At 25.8% G+C, this 24,164-nt stretch overlaps 1 protein-coding gene across 3 annotated transcripts in view; it reads left to right on the top strand.

Moving 5' to 3' along the window:
- Nucleotides 1-24,164, top strand: part of LOC129961804 (tetratricopeptide repeat protein 7B-like) — a 65,727-nt gene that overhangs the window by 1,762 nt on the left and 39,801 nt on the right. Inside the window, exons 2-5 of one of the 3 annotated variants that reach the window (XM_056075376.1) lie at nucleotides 13,091-13,275; nucleotides 19,663-19,814; nucleotides 19,902-20,070; nucleotides 22,333-22,618. In XM_056075376.1, coding sequence (XP_055931351.1) covers nucleotides 13,152-13,275; nucleotides 19,663-19,814; nucleotides 19,902-20,070; nucleotides 22,333-22,618 — 731 coding nt within the window. In that variant the 5' untranslated portion in view covers nucleotides 13,091-13,151. Of the gene's footprint in view, nucleotides 1-13,065; nucleotides 13,276-17,240; nucleotides 17,331-19,662; nucleotides 19,815-19,901; nucleotides 20,071-22,332; nucleotides 22,619-24,164 lie in introns of those variants that run through there. The other 2 variants (XM_056075375.1, XM_056075377.1) reach the window with 2 other exon arrangements.

The following is a 24,164-nucleotide window of genomic DNA, read 5'->3' as shown; positions in this document are numbered from 1 at the left end:
GCAATTTTAAAAATTAACTTTCTATTAGTTTTAATATATTTACTTCTTAGCTCAATCATTAAATAAGTCTTCTATCGACTGCAAGATAATTCTTTTCGAAGGTTATGTTAATTATTTATATATTATAGTTTGCTTAAACAGTAATTCTCATAAAAAACTAAGAATTAAAGAAGAATTAAACTAAAATTAAGTATTAAAAAAATAATTCTCAAAAAAATTCTCATAAACAGTATTTTTTTTAATTTACAACTATATATAACTTGTTATTTTTTTGCAATTTATACATTAATTTAACAAAAATTAAATTTATTGCAAATACTTTAATTGACATAATTAAAGTAATACTAAATGTATGATGGACAGACCAGCTGGTCACCGAAAGCAGCTGGTACATCCCTAATTATTTCGATTTCGTTTCCAAAGTATACATCTAACAATAATCATCCTTATAATGTAAATGTGTTTTCAATGTGAAACAAAACAGTCTACTTATATCATTGGGTCTACTTATACCATTACTTATATCATTTATTAAATAGTTAGCTAACATTGGAGCTCATGTTTCTTCTTCGGCTCTAGCCATGTCATACATGGAATACCTGTTTAGTTATGCACCGACTCCTCTTAAAATCCAAAATTAATTTATTGACTGATTCTCTATTTAGCATTTATGTTCAGCTACCGGGTATGCGCCTATATTGTTATATTAATGTTAAATGTGTAGCATGGACCTTTAATTGTTCTATAAATTTTTACATATCTTTTCTAATCAACTACTATTCTTTGAATAATCTACATTTATTCTCTGAAAATGTTATGAACTTGTTTGTAGATTATTTGATGAAAATAAGCTGGAATGTATAAACCCCTTCAAGCCCATTATGAGATTTATGATATTTGTTTTTATCAAGTAAATTCTTCCAATCAGACTTCAAATCTTAAGAAATAAAAAATTAAATTAAATTTGCATCAAAAACTATTGTTATGACTTTTTCAAACGCTATCAATAGAAGGATATTGGAAAACCCATCAGGAAAAATGATAGAATAAAAAAACCATGATGGAGCCCGAAGTGGAGCAGTTCTCTTAGTTTTCGGAAAGGGGATATCCTACAATGGCAAATTTTCAAGCACTGTGTTTTAATTTTGTTCAATTAAATCCTATTACTCCTTCCAATGATTAATACATTAATCTTATCCGGTATCAATGACATCATGTAATTGATCTTGACCACTTGTTTTCTGCTAGGAGAGAACAGATTAAGGAAAAAAATGTCTTTGACGGCAGATCAAAAAGATCCTTATATTTTCTATAGACTGCTTATATTCTCTTTTCAAATTTATCACACAAATTATACAAAAAATAAATATTAAGGTGATTCGAACCTTTAATTCGAAATATCGTTGTATAATAGTATTTTAGGTTTCATTTTAATCTATCTTTATATTATTCTTTTCCCTTAATTACAACAGCAATAAAGTAAATAAAAATGGTGTTTAATATCGACAATATCAAACACATTCTTGAGTATAAGACCAAGAATTAAGCAGGATCGGTCTTTAGTCGATTGCTTCCAATTGGGCGAAGTTCATAAGGTCTCTTTCTTATTTCCTGCATACAGGGTTAATTTTTCTTCCGCCTTGCCATGGACCTTAACAAACATAAAAGAATCCTAGTAGTCTTTTTACGAAGGGTATTGTATGTTCATAACATAAAATTTACAGCTAGTTTGTCTATTTAGTAGGGGAAAAAGGGGGGGGGGGCACGAGAAGGGTATTGGGACCAGACATTTCCGTACGAGTCAAACGTCCAATAAATCATTCTTAGCTCATTGAAAAAAGGGGCTAGGGAGTGATTAGTCTTTGCTAAAAACACATAAGCCTGCTGGCAAGAATGTTTAGTGAGAAAAAGTATTGGTATTTTAACTAAATTTTGATACTTAAACATAAGGAAAAAGCTTCTGACTGTCTGTACATGTGCTGACTTTACAAACCAGCCTTTTTGACATGTATCAATCAAATTTGGCAAATATTTAGTTGTGTGGGTAAAAATGTGCTTTTCAGAGTGATTAAAAATTTTTTTAATTAATTAAAAATTAAGCGAAATATTGGTCTTTATTCAGGATAACTTTTTAAAAGTTTACAGTAGAAAAATAGTTTTTATAGCATTATAAAATTTATATATATATATATATATATATATATATATATATATATATATATATATATATATATATATCCTTTTAATGATACCAAATTTGTTTATCATACAATTTTTCTTACAATATTTAATAAATTTTTTGAAATATATTTTAAACGTATTTTGCAACAATATATATTTTACTGTTGAAAAAAAAACTCAAAGCCGTTTTCAATGTTACTACTAATTTTGTATCAGCTTTTTTTTTTTTTTTTTTTTTTTTCCCCATCATTGTTACCAGTTTTTTGTCTATCATTATTTCCATCTTTTTTTAGAATTTACAATTTAGTAGAATTCGGAAAGTTAAAACTCTTCAGCAACGAAAATTAACTTCTTGTCCACTTAACATGCTATTTACTAATGGATCTGTGGCGAAACTTTTCATGAGCAGAAAATAAAAATTTCAAGGCATTTCTTCTTTAAAAAATAATTAGCATTTTATGCATTGATTTCTGGTTCATTATAAAAGTGGTGTTTTCTATAAAATTTGAATAAAGGAATTTTTAAATAAAAGCCTTTTAACTAGGAAATGTGAATTTATGAAATTATTATTCTGATATGATATTATTATTCTGCACTGACTTTATTCAAAAACAAGATATTTGTTCTTAATTCGAATTCTCTTGTAATCCCGAAGGGTTATTTTTAAGAATTTTATTTTAACTTTTGTGAGCTCAAATGCTCACAAAAATAAGTTTTTTTTTAATTTTTAAAACTTTTTTTCATTATAGTAGTTATGGATATTCTATCAACATTTTTCTTTATTAATCACCATTTTAACAAGACGCATTTATCCATATGTCATTAATGGGAACATTTGGAATAATATAGTTTTTTTCCGTGAAATAATTTGCAGAAGGGGAAAAAATCCCATTCCGATTTCTTTTTTGAATGAAAATATGATAGTTGAATGTTTTGTGAGGAAATTGAAGAATGCATTTGGAAATAAAATAAAATTAAAAATTAAAAAAAAAAACCATGAAAATTTTGAATTTCTGGCTTGTGATAACAGATAAGACGCATTTCAAATTTATATATTCATCTACGGATTCTCTTGACAGTTTCAGTTTCTTTAGCATTTGTAGAAAGAAATTTTTCCAACTTGAAATTAATTACGATCATTAAATCATTAATTATAAAACATACTTACGATCATTAAATCATTAATTATAAAACATACTTACGATCATTAAATCATTAATTATAAAACAAACTTACGATCATTAATTCAGCAAGGACGCTTAAATTGTTGTGCAGTTATATCGATTGGATCTGAAATCAGCTGGATTTCGGATTTATATAAAAAGTTCGCAAAAGGAAATAAAAACAAGAAAAATTGCTCCCTAATAATAAACGACAATAATGATCTATGAATTTTCAATTATTCCTAAAAATTATTTATTAGTCCTAAAAATTATTTATTTCTGACAATGTTCTTGCATTTCAATTTTCTTTTTGTACCAAATAAAGAATTTTCATAAATCTTTGTTAAGTCACTGAAATAAATAGTATAGTGACCTATTTACTTATTACAAATAGTATACAAATTTTTGTCCATTTGTTGGCTAGTTTATGTGCATTCATGAATTAAAAATTAAAGGATATGTTTTAAAGTATATATAAATTTACGAGTATGTTTGGTTTATTAATCCGTGTGAAAAACACGTTTTAATCATTTTCTATTTAGCGTTAATTTCTATTTGTGATTTCCCTTCTATTGCTGAGTTATATCTATAGCAACATTTTATTTAATACTAATCACCGACCAACTGGCTAGCCAAAGTTAATGGCCGCTAAAATTTTCAATTAAATACTTTAAGTAACTGGGTCTTAATAGCTTCTTTAGCAAATTATTTATAAGCTTCAAATTTTGATAGATAGTCTATAATAAATATTGTTTTAGAAGATTTCTATGATTCTATTCATTTTACTATGCATTTACCTTATTTTCTGCCAACGCCACTAACCATCGTGGATGCACTTTAATATTTTTAGTCCTTTAACAATACAATCTAATTTCTAACCTAGGGTAAAACAAAAATTGGCATTTTTCTTCATATTAAAAATATTTTAAATGTAAATTTTTCAGATTTTTTTTTTTTTTTTTTTTTTTTTTGCAGAATTAGATAATTATATTGCTTACTTTCCGGAGATCAGCTTTGCCAGTCATAATTTTTTTAAAGGACAGAATAATAATTCGCACAGTAAAACGAAAACTGAACATTTTTTCGCAAATTTAATAATAACTTTGGTGTTCATCAAGAATTCTTATGCTTTTGTATAATTATTCTTGATACGCTTAATATTTGCTCAAAATTCTTAAGATTTTTGCTGGAAAATGTGCCTAAAATATTTTTAGAAAATTGATTAAATATGAAAAAAATATTTATACTGCAAAAAATTGCAATCATTGAAAAAAAAATTTCTGAATATATAAAAATAACATTTATACTGTAATATTTTCGAAAGTTATCGAGGGGAAAAAACATCAAGAACTTGCTTAATTTTTAATTAATTAAAATTCTAAATGAAATTTTAAAAAATTGCTCCGAAGTGCACATTTTATCCGTCCAACATAGTAAGTGCGTACTAAGTTTGGTAGCTATATGTCTTACGGTTTGATTAATAGAGCGTCAACACCCAGATATACAGACGCGCAAACACATATTCATCTTTATTATTAGTAGAGATCGCTCTACTAATAATGCGCTTTATTATTAGTAGATAATGCATTTCATGTTTGTAAAGATGAAGTTTTGTTATGGAATTTTTATTCACCCTCTCAAGTGACACAGTTCAAAATTGCACTACACGTTTGTATTCTCTATGACTATACATAATTTTGCTAGAAATTAACTTGTCAATTTACTTAATTTTTAATTTCACATGAGTAGTGTCATCCGGTACTGAATATGAGAAAAAAAAAACAATTTATTTTTAAATTACATAATGCATATAATCTGCACTAATTATAAAGATAAATTTGTGTGTGTTTGTATTGGTACTGTACAGGGAAAATCATTTGATCTATAACAACCAAATTTTGCACATATATTCAGTGCGGAAATTTGAAATTTCGGTGGGATTTTTTGAATTTTCAGTTAATTAAAATTTGTGAAATTTTGGTGTTTTTGCAATAATTTCTGAAAATATTATAGCAGAAAAACAATTTGTATAGCATCTTAAAATTCAAAACATTATCTTTTTAATGATGAAAATTTTTTTGCCATATAATTTTTTTTTTTTTTTTAAAGTTTTTAAGTTTATTTTACAACATTGTATTTTATTACTGAAGAGAAACTGAAACCATTTACATTGTTGCTCCTAATACCTCATCTTAGCCTTTTCCCACTGATATGACCAAGATATGAAGGTTTGGTTTATTTTCCCATGTTGAGTTGACTTAAATATGAGGCATGCTTTTAATAATTTTTCTATGTATATTTTGTTATATTATATAAAAAAAAGTTCGCCCTTTTGTGACGAAAACTGAGTGAATTATGACAATTTGAATGTCACTGTTTTATAAAAACGCGGAACTCCATTGACTGCCTCGAAGATACAAAATCAGTGCCCTGAGTTTCTCCAAGATTGATCAATCTAAAATAATTACATTTTTGATTGTCCTAAAATAAGGATATTCAAGGCTTTATAACTCGGTCAGATTTGCCGCAAAGATGGAAACGTTAGATGGTAAAGATTATTTTACTGAATAGGATTCCTAGGTCTGAAGGATCGTATAAAATTTAGACTTCATAATCGTTTACAGAAGTACTTTTTTAATTGAAATAAAATAAAATATTACGTCATTTAAATCTTTTAGAAAGCAAAATTAAAAATAAAATTTTATGATGAGGCCAAAGAAAATATTATTGAATTATATTTTTATTTAATTCATAAAATATGTAAATATTCTGTAATACAAATTAGATATTAATTCTGAACTCATATATTTTTTAAAGACGTGTTTGTTTTTTAAAAAATGTATTTATTGAAGTTTTATCAATTCCGGCTTCAATTTCAAATTTACATTTTACGGGAGCTGATGGAAAATTAGAGAAAGGCATCGAAGAACGAACAGAATAAGGAAAGGCTTCTATAATAGTATCGGTGATATGTTTATAAAAATTTGAAGCTTAAAAACATTTTGCTTCAGAATCTATTAAGAGAGCAAGTTACATAAAATATTTAATTGAAAAGCAAATGTTAATTCTAGGCAAACCAGCTAGTTGCCAAAGGGGAATAGTAACAATAGTTTAAAAAATTTTAAAAAATCAATTAAATTTTTTTTAAATCTACTTTTAATTCACTAATTAGAATATCTTTTAAAAAGTGTTTTTTTTTTTTTTTTTTTTACAAAAGTTATTTTATATAACTGGTAAAAATTGTCTAGAAATAAGTATTATAGAAAATAGTTTCAGATTGGGCCTCGCGTTTTCTAAGACCAACCCTGTAACAAAGGTACTAGAAAGTATTATTATAAAATATTCTTTAAAATATTTTCAAATATTTAATTAAAATATGAAAAAAAAATTACACAGAAATAAAATTGATATCACTGAATAATTAATATTTTGAATTTTAAAATGGCATAAGAATGACTTCTATGCAACAATACGCTCCGAAGTTATTGAGACAAAGGGTTAAAACGTCAATAAATTTTTAAAGAAAAAAAACCTATTTGCAATTTTAAAAACTTTTCTTAGTGAACATTTATTATTCAAATTACGAACCAACTTTCGGTCGAACGGTCTAGCCTTCAGAAATCTCGAATATGTTTTTGCCTTATAAATGTTCTAACTTAATTCAGAGACAACATCCATTCTATAAATTTAATCATGTTAACATTTTTGTCAATAATGCAACATCCTTTTCAGAAAAATTAGACATGTCAACCGAATGAAAAATCGAGCCCAATAAAAAAAAAAAAAATAAAAATCGATATTTTAACTTGAATTTATTTTTGCAAACGATTGCCTTTATTTGAGAAGCTACTTTTAAGCGATTTCTTTCTTTGATGAATACAATACCAAGCAAGAAAGGGGAAAATATAAAACTCATGCTATAAAAATTTTTTGGTTAAAAATCTTCATCATTAAGCAGATTAATAAAAATAATAAAAATTTTGCTATATGCTGTCTTCCAAATAGCTCTTCTCGGTCCTTTTTAATGAATATTAAATCAACAGAATAACGTTAGAGTAAGATGCTGATACCCGTTCGTAATTTCAGTCTTACTGAAGAATAATATAATTATTAATGTGTTTATCTATATGTTAACATGAGTTACAAGACAGACTGCTTAACATTTAGCAAACGTGATTAAGAGGATAAAAATGTGTACTTTTAGGCAATTTATCAAAATTTACAACTATAATTTTAATTAATCTCTCTCTCTCTCTATATATATATATTTATACATACTATATATTGAAATAAAACTCATTCGACATGGTTGTATAAAAAATGGTTTTGTCCATTATTGCTATCAAAACATTAACTATATTAAAATGCAGCTCAAAACAGCGAACTCAAAAACTGACTAAAATACACCGATAAAAAAGTATTAAATAAGAAATAAATCGTAATAATAATTCCAATATTCTTTATCAAGTGTTTGTAATATTTATATGCTACAAGGGAAAAATAGATTCAGTTTAATCAACTTTATTTAAAAATCATCCGTTCAAAATGGATATTCACAGACCAGTGCGAATGTCAAATACTTTGTTATATCATTTGTGTAAACAAATAACTGTCTGTTTAATTATCCTTTAATTTGTCTTTTTTTTAATTCAATAAAAATTTATTCATTTGCCTTTATAAAATGAAGGCATTTGTTTGAAGGAAATTAGATCATGAGTTCACTGAATTTTCCCATCTCCAGGCATGAGTTAAAGTGTAATTATCAAGTTTCGCGTGGGAAAAATGTTGATTATCCCATAAAAAAGAATCATTATCCATCAATCACTCGCATTATAAGAATGAGAAATATGCATTCCCTACAGCTTTTCTAACTGTTTACCAAGTTTTCTCTAAAAGGTAATTAAATTCCGTTAATCCTACAACTTTAGCACATATGATACTAGATAAGAGCGCATCTGCTTACCACCACCCGGTGGTTTTGTAGCCGTAAGCAAATTGGGGTAGCCTTTCAAAAGCAGCAGAGATAGATAAGTATATGGAAGTGGAAAAATCAATTACAGAACTGTCTTAAAGTATCTATTTTTCTTTTTTTATGCTCATAAAAGCATCGGTTACTGCGCTATCTAAGAAATACTTTTCTGCAAATAAGCTTTCTTTGAGAAACTACATTTAAGCAATTTTATTTTGATGATTAAAATGCTAAAGAAAAAAGAGAAAAATATCAAAATAATGTTTATTAAAATTAATTGATAAAAAAAAAACCTTCACTTTTAAATAGAATAGTAGATGAATAAAAATTTTACAAGATGCTGTATTCCGGTGGATATCAAATCAAAGAATGACATTAGGTCAATATACAGATATGCAATTGTAATTTCAATCTTACTGAAGAAATATATAGTTGTTCATATATTTATCTATACTTTAACATGAGTTATAAGACAGACTGCCGACTCCAGAAACTGAAAATCTATCAAACATGCTTTAAAAGATGAAAGCGTGTGCTTTGATGCAATGCATCAAAATTTCCAGTTATAATTTTAACTAAACAAAATGTTGATGTTTTCCTCTTATAATTCCCAAAATATATTATTGTACAAAAATGATACTAACACCATTTTCCAAACTTAATATCAAAATCCTTTTATTGATCTCAATTTCATTATCATACAATTGTCTTTTTAATATTAATAAACTAAAAAAATATTTTAGAATGTATTTCTACGATAATTTTTATTATTGTAATAAAATTCATTTCATTCCCAAGACTATCAAAATTTAACTAATCAATAAAGATGAATTTATTCTTTTGTCATTAATTTAAACTTGTTTTTTCTGTCACTCAACATTACGCGTTTGTTTGTATGCAATATAGTGATTACAAAAAAAAAAAAAAAAAAAAGCCGTATGACAGCAATAATATTATTTGATAACAATAATCTTTGAAAAAAAAAATGGAATATTATGTTTGCAGTAGTAGCTGAAAAATCTACAAACGAGGTAAACAATTCCTTATGACATCTTGAAACAACACAATTTCTCGTACCCTTCAAGATATTTTATTTGTTCAATAAAAATGCTTAGGTAAATGAACACAGCCATATTCGAAATTTTGTTAAAATACCATTTTATCATTCAGATTTAGTATTTAAAACTTCAAAAAATACATTTGGAAATTATGAAATTTTCTTCTGAAGCATTAACCAAGGTTTCTTTTATTCGCAAAATAATTATTTTTCTTCAAAAGTAAAATTTTCTTTTAGTGCGAGTTGATTAGCGATGATATTCAGGTATCTAATTTTAAGGATAAATATCCACAATGGTTATTTATTTTTCAATTAATTGTATTCATATAAAAAAAAACTGTATGATCTTCTATGCTAATGTTATAAAGAGGCAGAAAAAGTATAAAGATAAAAGAGAGAAAGGGAGGGAAGCATATAATTTTTTTATTTCATAAAATTTTTAAAAAATTAATAAAAAAACAAAGAATAACACATCATACATTTAACATACTTAATTTAAATTCTTTTTAGTTACAATGAATAATAATGAAGTAGACGATTTTTTAAAAAGTAATTTTAACTAAATAAAAAAGAAAGATTTTTTTTTATTATTTAAAATGATATTGGAAACAAAAGTGAAAGATACTGTTTAGTTTTTTTCCTTCCAATTTTCAGGCTGTGGTTTAAGCATTAATAAGAATCATGTTTTAGAGGTAGAATTTGAATTTTGAGAGGAGTTGTATAGAGTATCAGCTTTGATACAATATCTTGAGAATATATTATTCATATATTCCAATTATAAATGATTGTGCTTTCTCTTTGTTCATTAAGTTTTTTTTTTTTTTTCCTGTCAAGTTCTCTTTAGAAGTTCCAAATTATATGATATATATCCAAGTTCAACTGCTCTTTCATATGCTAAAAGATTTCTTTTTTCTTCTTTTGTGAATACAATGGCCCAGGAAGTTCTTTCAGTTGCATTTAAAATGTACAAAACTACTTTGATTTTTAAAATACTGGTTTCATACAAACTCCTTCATCAAAACAATGATCAGAACATATTTTGTGATCCTTCTGATATTATTCATTCTCTGTCCATCCTTTTTTCTGCAATGAATAAAATCTGTCTTCAGTTGATTGCCATCTATTTTCTTTTATTGATCCAATTGATATATGTAAACCACTCATACAGTTTTAACCTACTTTCATTAGTAGTTTAAAATTTTTACTGAAGGTGAATTGAATCAATACTAAATTATTTTTGGAAATTAGCCTTTCTTTACATTTTTGTAATGGGGACAATGGAAGTTGATTTAAAGTCTCCAAGTGACTAAAGTCATATTCTCCAAGTTATTAAATTCCTATTGAACAAATGAATTTGCAGATAATTTGATTCAGAGATTATGATTATTTTTATTATTGATTCTAAATTGTAAATAATTTTTATCAATTTAACATAAACAGTGTTAAAATTCATTATTCCATTGTAATTATTCATTACTTTAAAACAAAAAAGATTATTTTCCAATTTTTTTTTTTCCTAAAACATTTTTTTTCTATATCCTCATAGAAATTGTCTTTTTTAATAATTTAGTCAAAACCTTAATTCTAAAAGATAAAGTAGGTATATAAACTATATAAGTTTTATAGATTTTAAGGATTTTCATCATCCTTTATAATTTTTTTTACACAATATCTCAGAACTATTCATCACTTGGTATTTATCCACTCATTTGAATCAGTTAAAACAATATTAGTATAGCATTTTTTAAGGTGGAGTAAATGTTTATTTTGTTAATGGTTTGGTTAACTAATATACATTTGTATATTACAATAATGAATGCTTGTGAAGCAAATCATTTTTATTTCATGAATTATTATTGAAAATCAAAATGAAAAGAAATTAAGTTTCAAAAAACTAAGAAAAAAAAATTTCTTGAGAAAATGTAAGTGTTGAATAAAATATGACTTAAATATTATGCAAAAATTAACAAATGATATTTTACAATTTAATTGAAAATTCTATTGACTAATTTAGAATACACTAATATTTTTATATTAGTGTATTCTAAATTAAATATATATTAAATTAAAAAATAATAAAATAATTTAATATTATATTAAAAAATAATTTTTATTTTTTGAAATTAAAAATTACATTCCAAATTTTCTTTAAAAGTTTTAACTTCTGTGCATTATTATAAAAGTAGAAAATTCAACATTTAGAACAAATTTATCCACGATATTAGAATTTTTAATACAAATTTTCTTTTAAAATATTATTACACCAATCGTATAATTAGAAATAATTGATTCTATTACCTTTTCAAATTTAGTTTGGCTACTTTCAATCAAAATTCTGATTTTTAGCATTAAAAGAAGAATTAAATTGCTGTATGCATAAATAAATATATTAAGCATTTATGAAAAAAAATTAATAAATTAGAATAAAAAATATATGTATTGAAAAAGTACTTTTTAAAATCATGTAATATTAATCAGCTTATGCATATAATTTTTAATTCAATATAAATCTTATTTTAACAAAACAAAAATTAGTTTTTATTAAATAGAAAATATTGAATATTTTGATGATTCCTTTGAGGATTTTTGGTTATCATACTTTCTTAACAGAGAATAAGCCATATTTTATCAAAAACTTAGCTAAAATTATATATATATATATCTTTACAATGCATATTTTTACAAGTATGAATTATTCAATTTCAAAACAAATTTTAAAGAGTTCATCATGCACATTATCAACATTAAAAAAAAAAAAAAGAATGGACAAAACTGCAAGAGATTACAGATTTTTATTATTGCAATTTTTAGACCACAAAATATAAATGCTTTATTGCTACTATAAATACTAGCAAATAACAAAATCAAAGCATGCCTGCAGTTATAAAAAATGTTTTAAATGTTCTATAACACTAATTTATTACTTAATTAGGTAAAAATATATATATAATTTTTTTAAAGCATCATTTAAAAAATTTTTTAGCTAATTTTTTAAAAAAACATTTAGCTTTGTACAACAAATAAACAAAATATGGGCATTAAAATTAATAGTATAAAAAAACTAAAATACCTTCCAATGAATACAGCCAAATTGCAAGAAATAAAATTAAAACTACATCGAATTTGTATTCCGAATAAAGCATCATTTTTAACTTCCATTAAGAATTTAAATGAAACTTGTAAGTTCATTCCATTACTTTGTGAAAACTTTAAATTTCATTTAACAAACCAATAGAAGATAGAATTTAATTATGAGTTAACATATTAGTTTCTTGCCATTTAATTAATTATAAATAGAAGGCGCCTGTAGAAAATTCAGCTTTCCCAAGTTCCCAGCCACAGTCAACATTAATTTCTAGTCAAAAATTAGATTCCTAAAACTTAATTATGAGCAAAAATAAATATATTTTAACACGGTATTATTCTTTTATTAAAAAAGATCGTGCATAAATAAGGTCTGCCTTCATCATAGATCCAACCGACATTCGTCCACACTCCACCCTATACATTGTAAAAATGCGCTTCATTCTTGGCGGGTAAATAAATTTTCAAATGTTGGCGAAAAAAGCTTTTCCGTAAGCAACCATACATCGATTCCCCCATTTCCATCACTAGCGGAATGAAATCCGTCCTCCAGTGCTGCTTCCCCCACTGCTCCCCCCCTTTCAACTTCAAATGGGGGGTTCAAGCGTCCTCCGGTTAACGAGTCTCGGATAACTATGCAATCTTCTTAAAATTAAACTTGTATGTATACTTTTTTCATTCGAAATTCGGATCGAAGATGACTTCAAAACCTAAAGCATCTAGTAGATTAGAATATGAAATATCTCGTAGTAGAGATGAATCAAATTGGAAAAAAGTTGCCGATCTTGCTGAGCAATTAAATCAGAGAAGTACTGGTTTTGGTAAGAAAATTAAAATTACTTTGGTTCTAATAATGTTAATTCACTTTGTTAAGAGAATAAGGAAATGTAAAATTTCATAATAATCTCACCGCATCTATTTGCATTTGTTGCAAATAGATGTGGATGGTAGTTTTATACGACCTTATCTTATTACCTTTATCTTAACCTTATTAGATATCCAAATAATCTGTATGCACTCATAAGGTAGAATTAATTTTCTAATGTATAATATGCGATTTATATCGTATATGAAGACATTTCCTTAAACTTTTCTGTATCTTATATTTTATGATGCAGTTTATTCAGATTTCTTTAAAATATATATTGCTCAATGTTTAATCAAACTGCATTTAAAGATGATGGAGCCAAGCATGACTAAATTATTATTATCTTATGTAATGTAAAAATAAGACAATTTTCAGTTTATAATATTAGAATTAACATTTCTGTATATAACATGCACCTAATGATTATGATCAGGTGAATACCATTGCCTAACAAGAGTATCCAAAGTAAAAGGCAGAATTTATATGAAGATTTTATCAAACTTAAAATATGGATAAAAATCAAAATATGAAAATATTGCATTTATATTCATATTTCATTTATTGATCATTATGATAAGTCATAACAGTTTTAAAATTTCAAAAATTATAGTTTGATGATGATATTTGAATCTAATCATTGTATCCATGCAAAATAAACAGAAATAGCTGATCCTCAGATCAGGATATGACAGCTCCCACTTATGCATGATCAGCTCATTCTATTCATGCCTTGAATGATGTTATCAGAATATCATTTTTATACACTTATCCATTCCTTTACCAATACTCTCTTCAGCAAATAAGCCTATTTTGATCAAAATATGATATTCAGTAATAACAAGTGCTATGGATTAGATCAATAAAGGCCTGTGTGGATAATCAGTAGATTATGCCTGTTTATTTAAATTGTGACATGATTACAGGCATATTGTGCTGACAACATTAACTGAAATTGCATATGTTAATTAATGTATGTTGCCATTATATGACACTATTAGCATTTATTTTGTCACTTATTCTAGATCTTTATATTTGTTTATATTTTAATCATATCGCTACAGAAAAGAATTTGCTTTACTGACATAAACAATAGTATTTCAAAAATTTATCACTAATACAATATTGTAATTTCTGATATTATATTTAATAACAAAGTATTTTTTTTTTGTAACCTAAATTTTGCCTTTTTTTATTAATTTTGAATACTTAACAAAAAAATTGAATATTGATTAATGAAAATCAATAATTAGATTGTAAGTGAGTTTATGATAAAGAAGATTTATTAGAATAGTTACTAATTTTTAATTAATCTGAATTGAAATTTGAACTCCAAACTAGGTTTTCACACTTATTTTTCTTTTATTTCCTGATTTATTTATAAAGTTGTATAGAATTGTGTTTGAAAAAAAAGGAATAGTAAAATGTGAGGCTATTATAAATATGCATATACAGAAATTATTTTAAAATTTTAGTGCCAAAAGAGTTTATAATACAAGATTTCTTAAAATTATCTGTTATTTTTATTAACTATATTTCATCTTGTGATTTATTTTAAATTCTGGGTTTGTCTAAATTACAACACAAAAGTAAAACATTTGAAAATCCCTTTCTAATATCACTGGAATTGTGCTTTTGTAAAACTTTCTTGCTTATAATTTGAAAAACAAACAGAAAAATGAAAAAAAAAAAAAGCTGTAAGCATGCAAAACAAATGAAAATTTAGAAAAAATTTATGAATTTTGCAAAAACTGTAACAAATGAAACAAAAACTTTCAGAATTTTTTCCTCATTGAAAAAAAAAATTATATTTTTCTTTCTCTGTGTTTGTTTTCAAAATTGAAAATAATATAGGTGAAACTGTTCTATATTGTCAACAGATTTAAATGTTATGTACAAAATTAGTGATGAAATTTATAAATAAAAAAAATAGGTGTTTCAGATCTGGAATGTTTATTCGTGATCTGCCCTTGATCAGAAATTCTTTCAGTTATATTGGAGGTGCATATTCTAAATTCTCTGAATCTGAATTCGGAAGCATTATACTCTGAAGCTACCTGTATTTATAAAATAATGGAAAAGGATAATAAGTTGGCTTTAGGAAAAATTGTTCTTGTCTTAATTATATTTTTCCATAGGCTTCCTTATACTGAAGAGGAAATGTTGGAAACAACATGAAGCATTTATAATTCAAGGATACTTTTGACTACATTAATCATGTGACTCTGTGACCTGTTCTGCTAAACGTGTTTGATTTTTGGGAGATGGTATTTGTTAGATTTATCTGATCAAGGAGATTAATTACTTTTTAGAACTTTGTTTTGAAACTAGAAACTTTTGAAAAAATTCTGAAGCTTTACTGAAAAAAGTCTTTTAATTTTTTCGCACTTTCTAAAATGTCAAAATTATACTGATACACCTAAAATTGTAAAAGTTTTATAATTAAGCAAATTTTTTTACTCTTTGCAGACTCTTTATGAATTTTCACTTTTATTTATGTATATAAAGTATTTTTACTTTAAAAATTTTATTAGATTATGCTTGCAATATATTTTTTCCTAATAAAAGCATTTTTAAAATTTCAGTAATATCTTAAAAATCCTGGACTTATACAGTGCAAGATATATCTATATTGGGAACTTAGTTTTTAATAAATAAAAATTAATTATTTAATTAATTATCATGAAAACTTTCACTAATTTTTTTAATTCTTCTAAAAGTTTGCAAGTAAAATTGGAGGAGAGTGGGATCTTTTCAGTTATGTACATTTCTGTAGCTTACAAAAAATTTGATTATTTCATTTTATTTATATAGATGCATTTCAAATCCATGATTTTATATTGGATTTCAAATTATTACTTAACAGTTGAAATTTTTTCCCCTAGTTTCTTCTTGATTCACTCTTCTTTTGATTATAATCATTATGAATTATATTGCCTCATTCCATGCAAAAGACTAATTCAGGGTTGTTATTTTGTCTTATAACAAAATAAAACTCTTCTTTGAAACAATGATTCTTTGGTATAAATTTAAACATGCATGCTGCATATTTGAAATATATCCAGCATTTTGAATTACAAAATTGTCTTAATATTTTTGCAAAATGATTGATTATGACAGAATTTCTGATTTAAAAAATTATTTATCCCAGATATGATGCAAGATTAAAACAAATTTAGTTTCATCTATAGCATATATGAATTAATGTGTCAAATTTTAAATGTACTTAAGAAAAATGCAAAACATTATAAAATTTTTAATTTCAATTTCTTGTTTTATTTCTACTTGATTCCTAAAAATGTATTTAATTGATATTTTTAAAAAGTATGAATTATTTTAGAAAACACTATGATTTTTTTAAAAAAAATTATTGCATCAATTCGAATGCATTATATAATTTAGTTAGGACAGAAAGTTGTGAAATGTATCATGTCATTTACTTAGAATAGGGAAATGAAAGTGTATAACATTATTTAATCAGAATAGAAAGTAACTACATCAATCGAATGTTTTAACAAAATTAATTTTTAAAAAATTAGAATAGAAAGTAATATAAATAGAAGTGCATCACTTGACTTAATTAAAAGAGGTATTAGTAAAAATTTGTTTTGTAACTTTATGAAGTTATATATTAATTTGATTATATCAATTAAAAGAATATTATTTAAAAAACAAAAAAATATGATATAACTATTTTGATGTTATTTAATATTTATCTTTTCATATTATGTGTGGTTGAATTTTATCTGGTCCCCCACACCACTGTACACACTTCACCAAGATAGTAATTAGAGTATTTTCAGTCTTGATCCATCTATTTAAAAAGCTTGGCAATATTGTCACATCCCTTTCTGCGTTGGCAACTTTTCAAACTGGCATTGAAAATACAATGTTGACTTCCTGGGTTGTATTCTAATCACTTTAAATATTTGTTCACTTGCATTCTGTGCTCTAACAACATGTCTGAGGTCTGTATTCCTACTCAAAGACATTCAATAAAAGTTTTCCCTGGTATGTAAAAATAAAATTTTAAAAAAAACTGTGTATTTTAAACATTTTCTAAATCATTTTAATTATGTTTGAGATTTTAAATGTGTAAATCCTATGTTTATAGATATATTTAATTCTATATGTTACTAGCTGATACCCAGCTCATTGCTGCTACAGAAAAATTTATTTGGGAAATTTGAAATTGCTATCTTGTTTAATTAGGAATGATAGAAAAAATTATATTTTTTTTCCTTGTCCACAATGAATACATTCATTAAATTGAATGATATATAAAGGAGATGTATAAATAATATTTATTTAAAAAAAGCTTTAGATATAATAATTGTACTTGTTTCCGCAAGTGCAAACAATAAGTTGGCAAGGTTTTATTGTAATCGAATGAGCAATACAGGAGAGCATAAAATACAAACAACAAACATTCATTTTTATAAGTTAGATTTATACTATTGATTCACACCACTTAATAATAAAAGATATTTTCATGTCTATTTTTTAAATATATATGTATATATATATTGTAAAAAGACATGTTTACATAAATTTATTGCCTAGAACTTTATTTTAAATTAAAATGAGAATGTTAATTGCATCAGATAATTTTTTAAAATTCTGAAACTCTATTCTTACCAAGTTACAAACTCTAAATAATATATATATATATATATATATATATATATATATATATATATATATATATATATATATATATATATATATATATATATATATATATATATATATATATAAATTTTTAAAATTTTAGCTTAAATTAGTCAAATAAGACTATTCTAAAATGTTCTCTTATTTCCTGATCTGAATCCTACTTTTTTATTTAATTATTTCTAACACTTGGTTGAAAAAAAGTTGCTGACTCTTTGATTCTCGGGTCCTCAGCAAAGGGTTAAAAATCAATAGTTCCTATGGCATTCTTTTACACATACCTAAGATTCCATTTCCATAGTTGGCTAGTGTCTAAGATATCCCTGCCAGAATGTCATAGTAAAATCACTGAAGAGAAAAATTTCTACCAGTTTGTTCTTATAACATGGTGTAAACAGATGTCTTTTTATCATTGTTTCTCACCTATACAAATTATGACTCTGTGGTAAAATTAATTAAATTGCAAAATTATATATATATATATAATATTTGTATTGATGTGTTTAACATTATTTGGATGAACCAGAATCAATGAAATGAAAATTTTCTGCTACCAGTTAAATCAGAATAATAATTCATGTGGTGAAATTTTCAAAAAAATATTCCATATATTTTATATTATTTTTATTCAAAATCTTTAAAATATGTATGATTTCTCATAAATAATATTTGGAGGTAAAGTCGGTGTAGATTTCCTTCATTTTTTTATTAGTTAAAAATAATCTGTATAAACAAAATTCAAGTCATTAATTGTTTTTTTTTATTATAGAAATCTAAACTGAATAGATTTTATTCAAATTTTGCTCATAAGTGTTACAAATTAAAGGAACATAAAAAAGACTGTGTAACAATTCAAATTTCAGTTAAACTTTATATCATTCTTTAAAACTTATCAATAATTAATGCGAAAAATTAGACTTTGTCTGAATCTTTTGCTGCAGTTGTTATTTTTATTTTAATTAAAAGCAAAATTACAGATAGAAAAGGTTCTTTTTTATAATATTTTACATAAATTATCATAGTGTACATATTATTTTTTGTGTAAAATATGTAACATTTATATAAAAAATAGTCATTATCCAAAAATTTAATATATTATTTTCTGACTTCTATTGGTAAATTTTTTATCTAATTAATTTTAATGTTTAACATGTCAAGATTATTATTTTTCTTATTTAAAGGTTTTATGCCCCCCCCCCCTCCAACCGAGCAATCAAAAACAGTGTTGTAGATAATCTGGAGTTCAAAATTCTAGCATTTTTTTTTTTTTTTCTTTCTGTTCTTAAAATTTTTTAATTCTTTTTATTTTGTTTTGTAAGAGTTGTCTTAAAATGATAATTCATTATTTATAATTTCTTTGAGTATTGAATACAGTGTTTTGTGTGTGTGGGGGGGGAACTATACAATGCTTTATTATTTTTTAATTCATAACTTTTTTTATCTATTTTTTTTTCTTTCATTTAAATATTTTCCTTTATTTTTTCTGTGATAGCAGAAAATAATTAATATTATAATAATTTTTTTCTTTTGACAGTGTTTATAAAATTGTGGTTTAAAATTTCTTATATTGAATTTATTTTGAGTTGAATGTCAGATCAGTTTAAGATGCAACTGGAACAATTTCTAAAGGAAAATCTTATACCTTAATTCTTGATTATAAATTTATTTTCAGATGTTCTTGTTAACTTTTTAATCGGAGAATGCAAATTGGAACAATTTCTTGAAGAGAATCCGCCTATAGAGAATAACATACAAAAGGCTAAGACTGGTTTAACTGAGGCAAAACGATACTTACAAACATGCATCAGTGAACAAGGAGCGAAAGTACGTCAAAATTTAGATGTAATTTAAAATATAATATTGTATTATATTGTTGTTAAAAAAGTGTTGCATTTTCTCTTCTCTTTTTAGCTCAATGTGATGCGGGATGCCCATTTGCTTCTTGCCAAGCTTCTCTATTCTCAAGGACTATATGATGATGCTCTTTCCCATTTGAACAAAGGTGGGCTCGATAGCCTCACAGAAAAGCAGCTGAGCAATCGAATCATGAAAGTAGTAGCAGAATCTTTTGCTATCAAAGGTAACTATGATATATTTAGTCATCTGTTTTTGTATTTTTAAGGTAGGTGTCTTATGAAAATAATACTTAATGCAGTGGTTTTCATGAAATGGTTTGGTAAACATTTTGTAAATCGTCACTGACTATGATTTCTAGAATTTAGTATCATTTGAAAGTTATATATGATGATTGCATTTGAACCAGTGGGTGATTGATTGTAATGAAAATTTCAACTTAGTGAATGAGTCATTCAATTCAGAGAGGATGAAAATGATAGTGGTGATTGTGGTGGATGATTGTAATGAAAATTTCAACTTAGTGAATGAGTCATTCAATTCAGAGAGGATGAAAATGATAGTGGTGATTGTGGTGGATGATTGTAATGAAAATTTCAACTTAGTGAATGAGTCATTCAATTCAGAGAGGATGAAAATGATAGTGGTGATGATTGTAATGAAAATTTCAACTTAGTGAATGAGTCATTCAATTCAGAGAGGATGAAAATGATAGTGGTGATTGTGGTGGATGATTGTAATGAAAATTTCAACTTAGTGAATGAGTCATTCAATTCAGAGAGGATGAAAATGATTGTGGTGGATATAGTAAATTAACTTAGTCAAAAAAAAAAAATGGATGCCTGTACAAAATAATAAGAAAAAGTTTTTTTTTTTTTTTTTTTTTTTTACAGAGATTTTATTAATGTTATCATAAATAGAAATCTCCAACATATTACTATCAGTGTCTCTGTTTTGATGATGGCAATTTAATCTGTCAATTTAAGCATAGATTAGTGATTGAGAAGTTTAAATCAGATATAAAAATTGTAATTGGTTTTTATTGATTTAATTACTTTATTTAAAGTTCCAATATGGCTATTCTGAATTTTCCATTTCCTGCGAAATTGCTGAGCTATATCTGCTAGACTGAAAAGTGAAATGAAGTCCTCCCCCCTTTTTTTCTAGATTATTTTATAATAATGCACAAAATCCTGAAGCAGTTAAACATAAAAGTTATGGAACATAAAAATCTGCAATAAATGAGTATCAACATTACATTTGCATATCATTTTGCGGCAAACGTATGAATGTTAGAACTCTTATTAAAATTTTGATATATTTCCAAGTTTCTAAAAAATTTGTCTTTCTTTTAAAAGACAACTGATCAGTCAAAAAAGTTGTCTAAATAAAAATTGCACACAAAAAATATTTATTTATATGCACATATATGTTTATTGATATGCAATTATTAACATGTTAGTGGGATACTTATGAATGGGGCTTAATCAGATAATACTACACAATGTGCTTGATGTCTCATAAGTAATGCAACCCCACAGAGACTGATTAGGAAATTGTATCAGCATTTTTAAAATACTCTTTTGCAATATTATTGAACATGACACTGTATTTATTAATGAATGTGACGGAAACCTGGTGCTGATACAGATATCAAAAACTATGCAGAACATACATTTTACACAGGTGTAATTTCTTACAATGGTGGAAATGCAGTTATGTAAGAAATCAAGCGACAGGAGGCCATTTCCAATTCAACAATAGAAACAAAATTCAAGGTATCTGTGGGCATAGATGTTATGTTAGTCATGGCTAAAATCTGATTATGTTCACAAATGATTTGCCATTTAACCAAAAATGTGTGGATGCATTCAGTAATATATATATATATTTAGAAAAATTGTTGCAAAATTGGTAATAAGACATCATGATGTGTGTGTGTGTTGAGATATACATTAAAAAATTTGTAAAGTATAGTAAAATTTAAAAATAAAGATTACTTTTAAATTTCTTTCTTCAAAAATATAATCAAAGCAAAAAACAAAATTCAAGATGACGACACTTTGATATCAAAATATAATGGATGGTTCTTATATGCTATTTAAAAAATATTTAGGTGTTTGGAATTTTATGCTTTTTAGACAAAATAAAAACAATGAAAGATGTTTGGTTTAGTCACAGAACTGAAATATAGTTTTTCTGTAAGAAAGACATTAGAATGTTTTTGATTATCTGAGGTGATTACAGACCCTGTCAACTTGAATAATTAAGGTTCTGTTGTAAATCAATAATGAATTCTTGACATCTAAAGTTGTATGTAAAGTAATACATCAAAAAATAAAATTTTTAATTATGCTTTTATATGACAATATTCAACTGATTTATTGTTTTATATTTATGTGTATAATTTCACTCCACTTCCAAACAAACTTCAAAATTAAATTTTAAAAAATTATGCATATTATCTCATGAGTGACATTGCTTGCAGGATTGTGTTTAGAAAAAATCCCCCCTTCCACTACTAGCAAGTTTAAGACAGCTGAAAGAGAAGAACAAATATTACAGTCTTTGGTAAAAGCTGGAGACCTTGCTTTAAGATATCTACAAGAGATGGAGCGCACTCAAGGTAACACTGGCGGCACTGTCCCACAGTTGATGTCTGGTGCTAATCCCCCATCTTCTGGTTCTCCACTGCCACCAAACACTGAATACAGAATTGGCCCCATTCTTGAAACTGCATTGCAGAGGGCTCCTATATTATACATAAAAAATAAGTAAGTTATAAATTTTACGTTTCATTTTGGCACATCTGATTTTATTAAACTTATAATTGCTTTGTACTTTCAGTAATTGAGTTCAATAATGTGAAACTCCAGGCACAGAATTCTTTTGAGACTTTTCTTCTTTGTGTCATAAATTTACATTTGCCCTGCATCTGTAATGTGCATTCAATATCTATACATAGTATAAAATGAAGTCTCCTGAAAGCGTCTGTATGTTGGAACCACAAAAACTCGAGAAATAGTTAACGGATATTTGAGTTATTTATACCATTTTGTAGAGCATTTATTGGAAAAGGTTTTAGTACATTAAACTTATATCAAAATAAAAAAAAGTTTTATAATTATGATTTTAATTATTCCACACATGCACGAAAAACTCAAACTGTGCATGTGCAAATAGCAAGAGATGTGGTATGCATATGTGATAAATTTCTTTGCTTACGTCTCATTTTAAATAGGGATTCAAAACTCATTATGCCCCCAAAAAATTAACTGATATTGAAGATATTTGTACCATTTTCTAGGGCATTTATTGGGGAAGGTTTTAGTTTATTGAAGTCCATGGACAACTTTATGTGACATTTTCTAGAGTTACATCCAAGCAAAATCTTTTTGACTTGGCACCTGGCGGAAAAATATCCACTATAGAAATATTATGAAGCAAACTAAATTTTATTTTAATATCTGATTATACAGAGTTGATAAACAAGTGTGGAACAGTGGATACAATGAGTTATTTGTATATTCCTAAATTTTAAAATAACTTTTCTATTGTATATTTTTAGTGAATCTGGAACAGCTTTGATATATAGTCATTTTTGCTAAAAAAATAGTTTATCGCCAAATTTTAGCGAAATGGCAAAATGTGGCGTGAACAACAGCAATAGCATAACAGTAGCAAAAGCGCCACTGAAAAATTGCCAACCTCGCAAGGTGCCAAATGTCTATATATCATAGTTTAGCTAAAAATTGTTTTGTAGTTATTTTTGAAGATTTCTAAATATATTTTTATTTTTGTTTGACATGCCCATGTTGTCGTGGCTGGTTCGTGAGTGCTTTGGAAAAATAGGCAAATAGAAAACTTAACAAATTTATTGCAGATTCGTTTGAGTTACTCTGCTCAGTAACTCCTTCTCCTCCAAGAGCAAACACTCGAATGACATCACTCTTTTAATTACTCTCGCGCTAGTTGCCTAGCGCCATCTATGAACGTTTATTTTCTAACGCTTCAAAATCCAATCACTACACATGTCATATTGAGTGGAGGCTAGACTTAAGTTTAAAGCTAATTTTTCCTCTTGGATGTTATGCCACGGGTAACGCTGTGTGGGTACTGCTAGTATATTATAATTTATTATTGAACAGATTATTCTTCTCAGTAAGTCTGTAATTTTTTTATTTCATTTTGCTGAAATTTTTTTGCATAAAAAATTATGTAAAAATTATGTTGTTTGTTTCTGAAATATCAACCTCTTCTGATCTGTTTATTTTCTGGTATGCAAAAAAGAGAAGAATTGTTTTCAAATGAATCACATTT

The sequence above is a fragment of the Argiope bruennichi genome, chromosome 2 (genome assembly GCF_947563725.1).
Source record: "Argiope bruennichi chromosome 2, qqArgBrue1.1, whole genome shotgun sequence".
In the NCBI taxonomy this organism is placed as follows: domain Eukaryota; kingdom Metazoa; phylum Arthropoda; class Arachnida; order Araneae; family Araneidae; genus Argiope; species Argiope bruennichi.
Note: the sequence above shows the minus strand (reverse complement) of the source record. Positions and strands in the feature narration are given on the sequence as shown.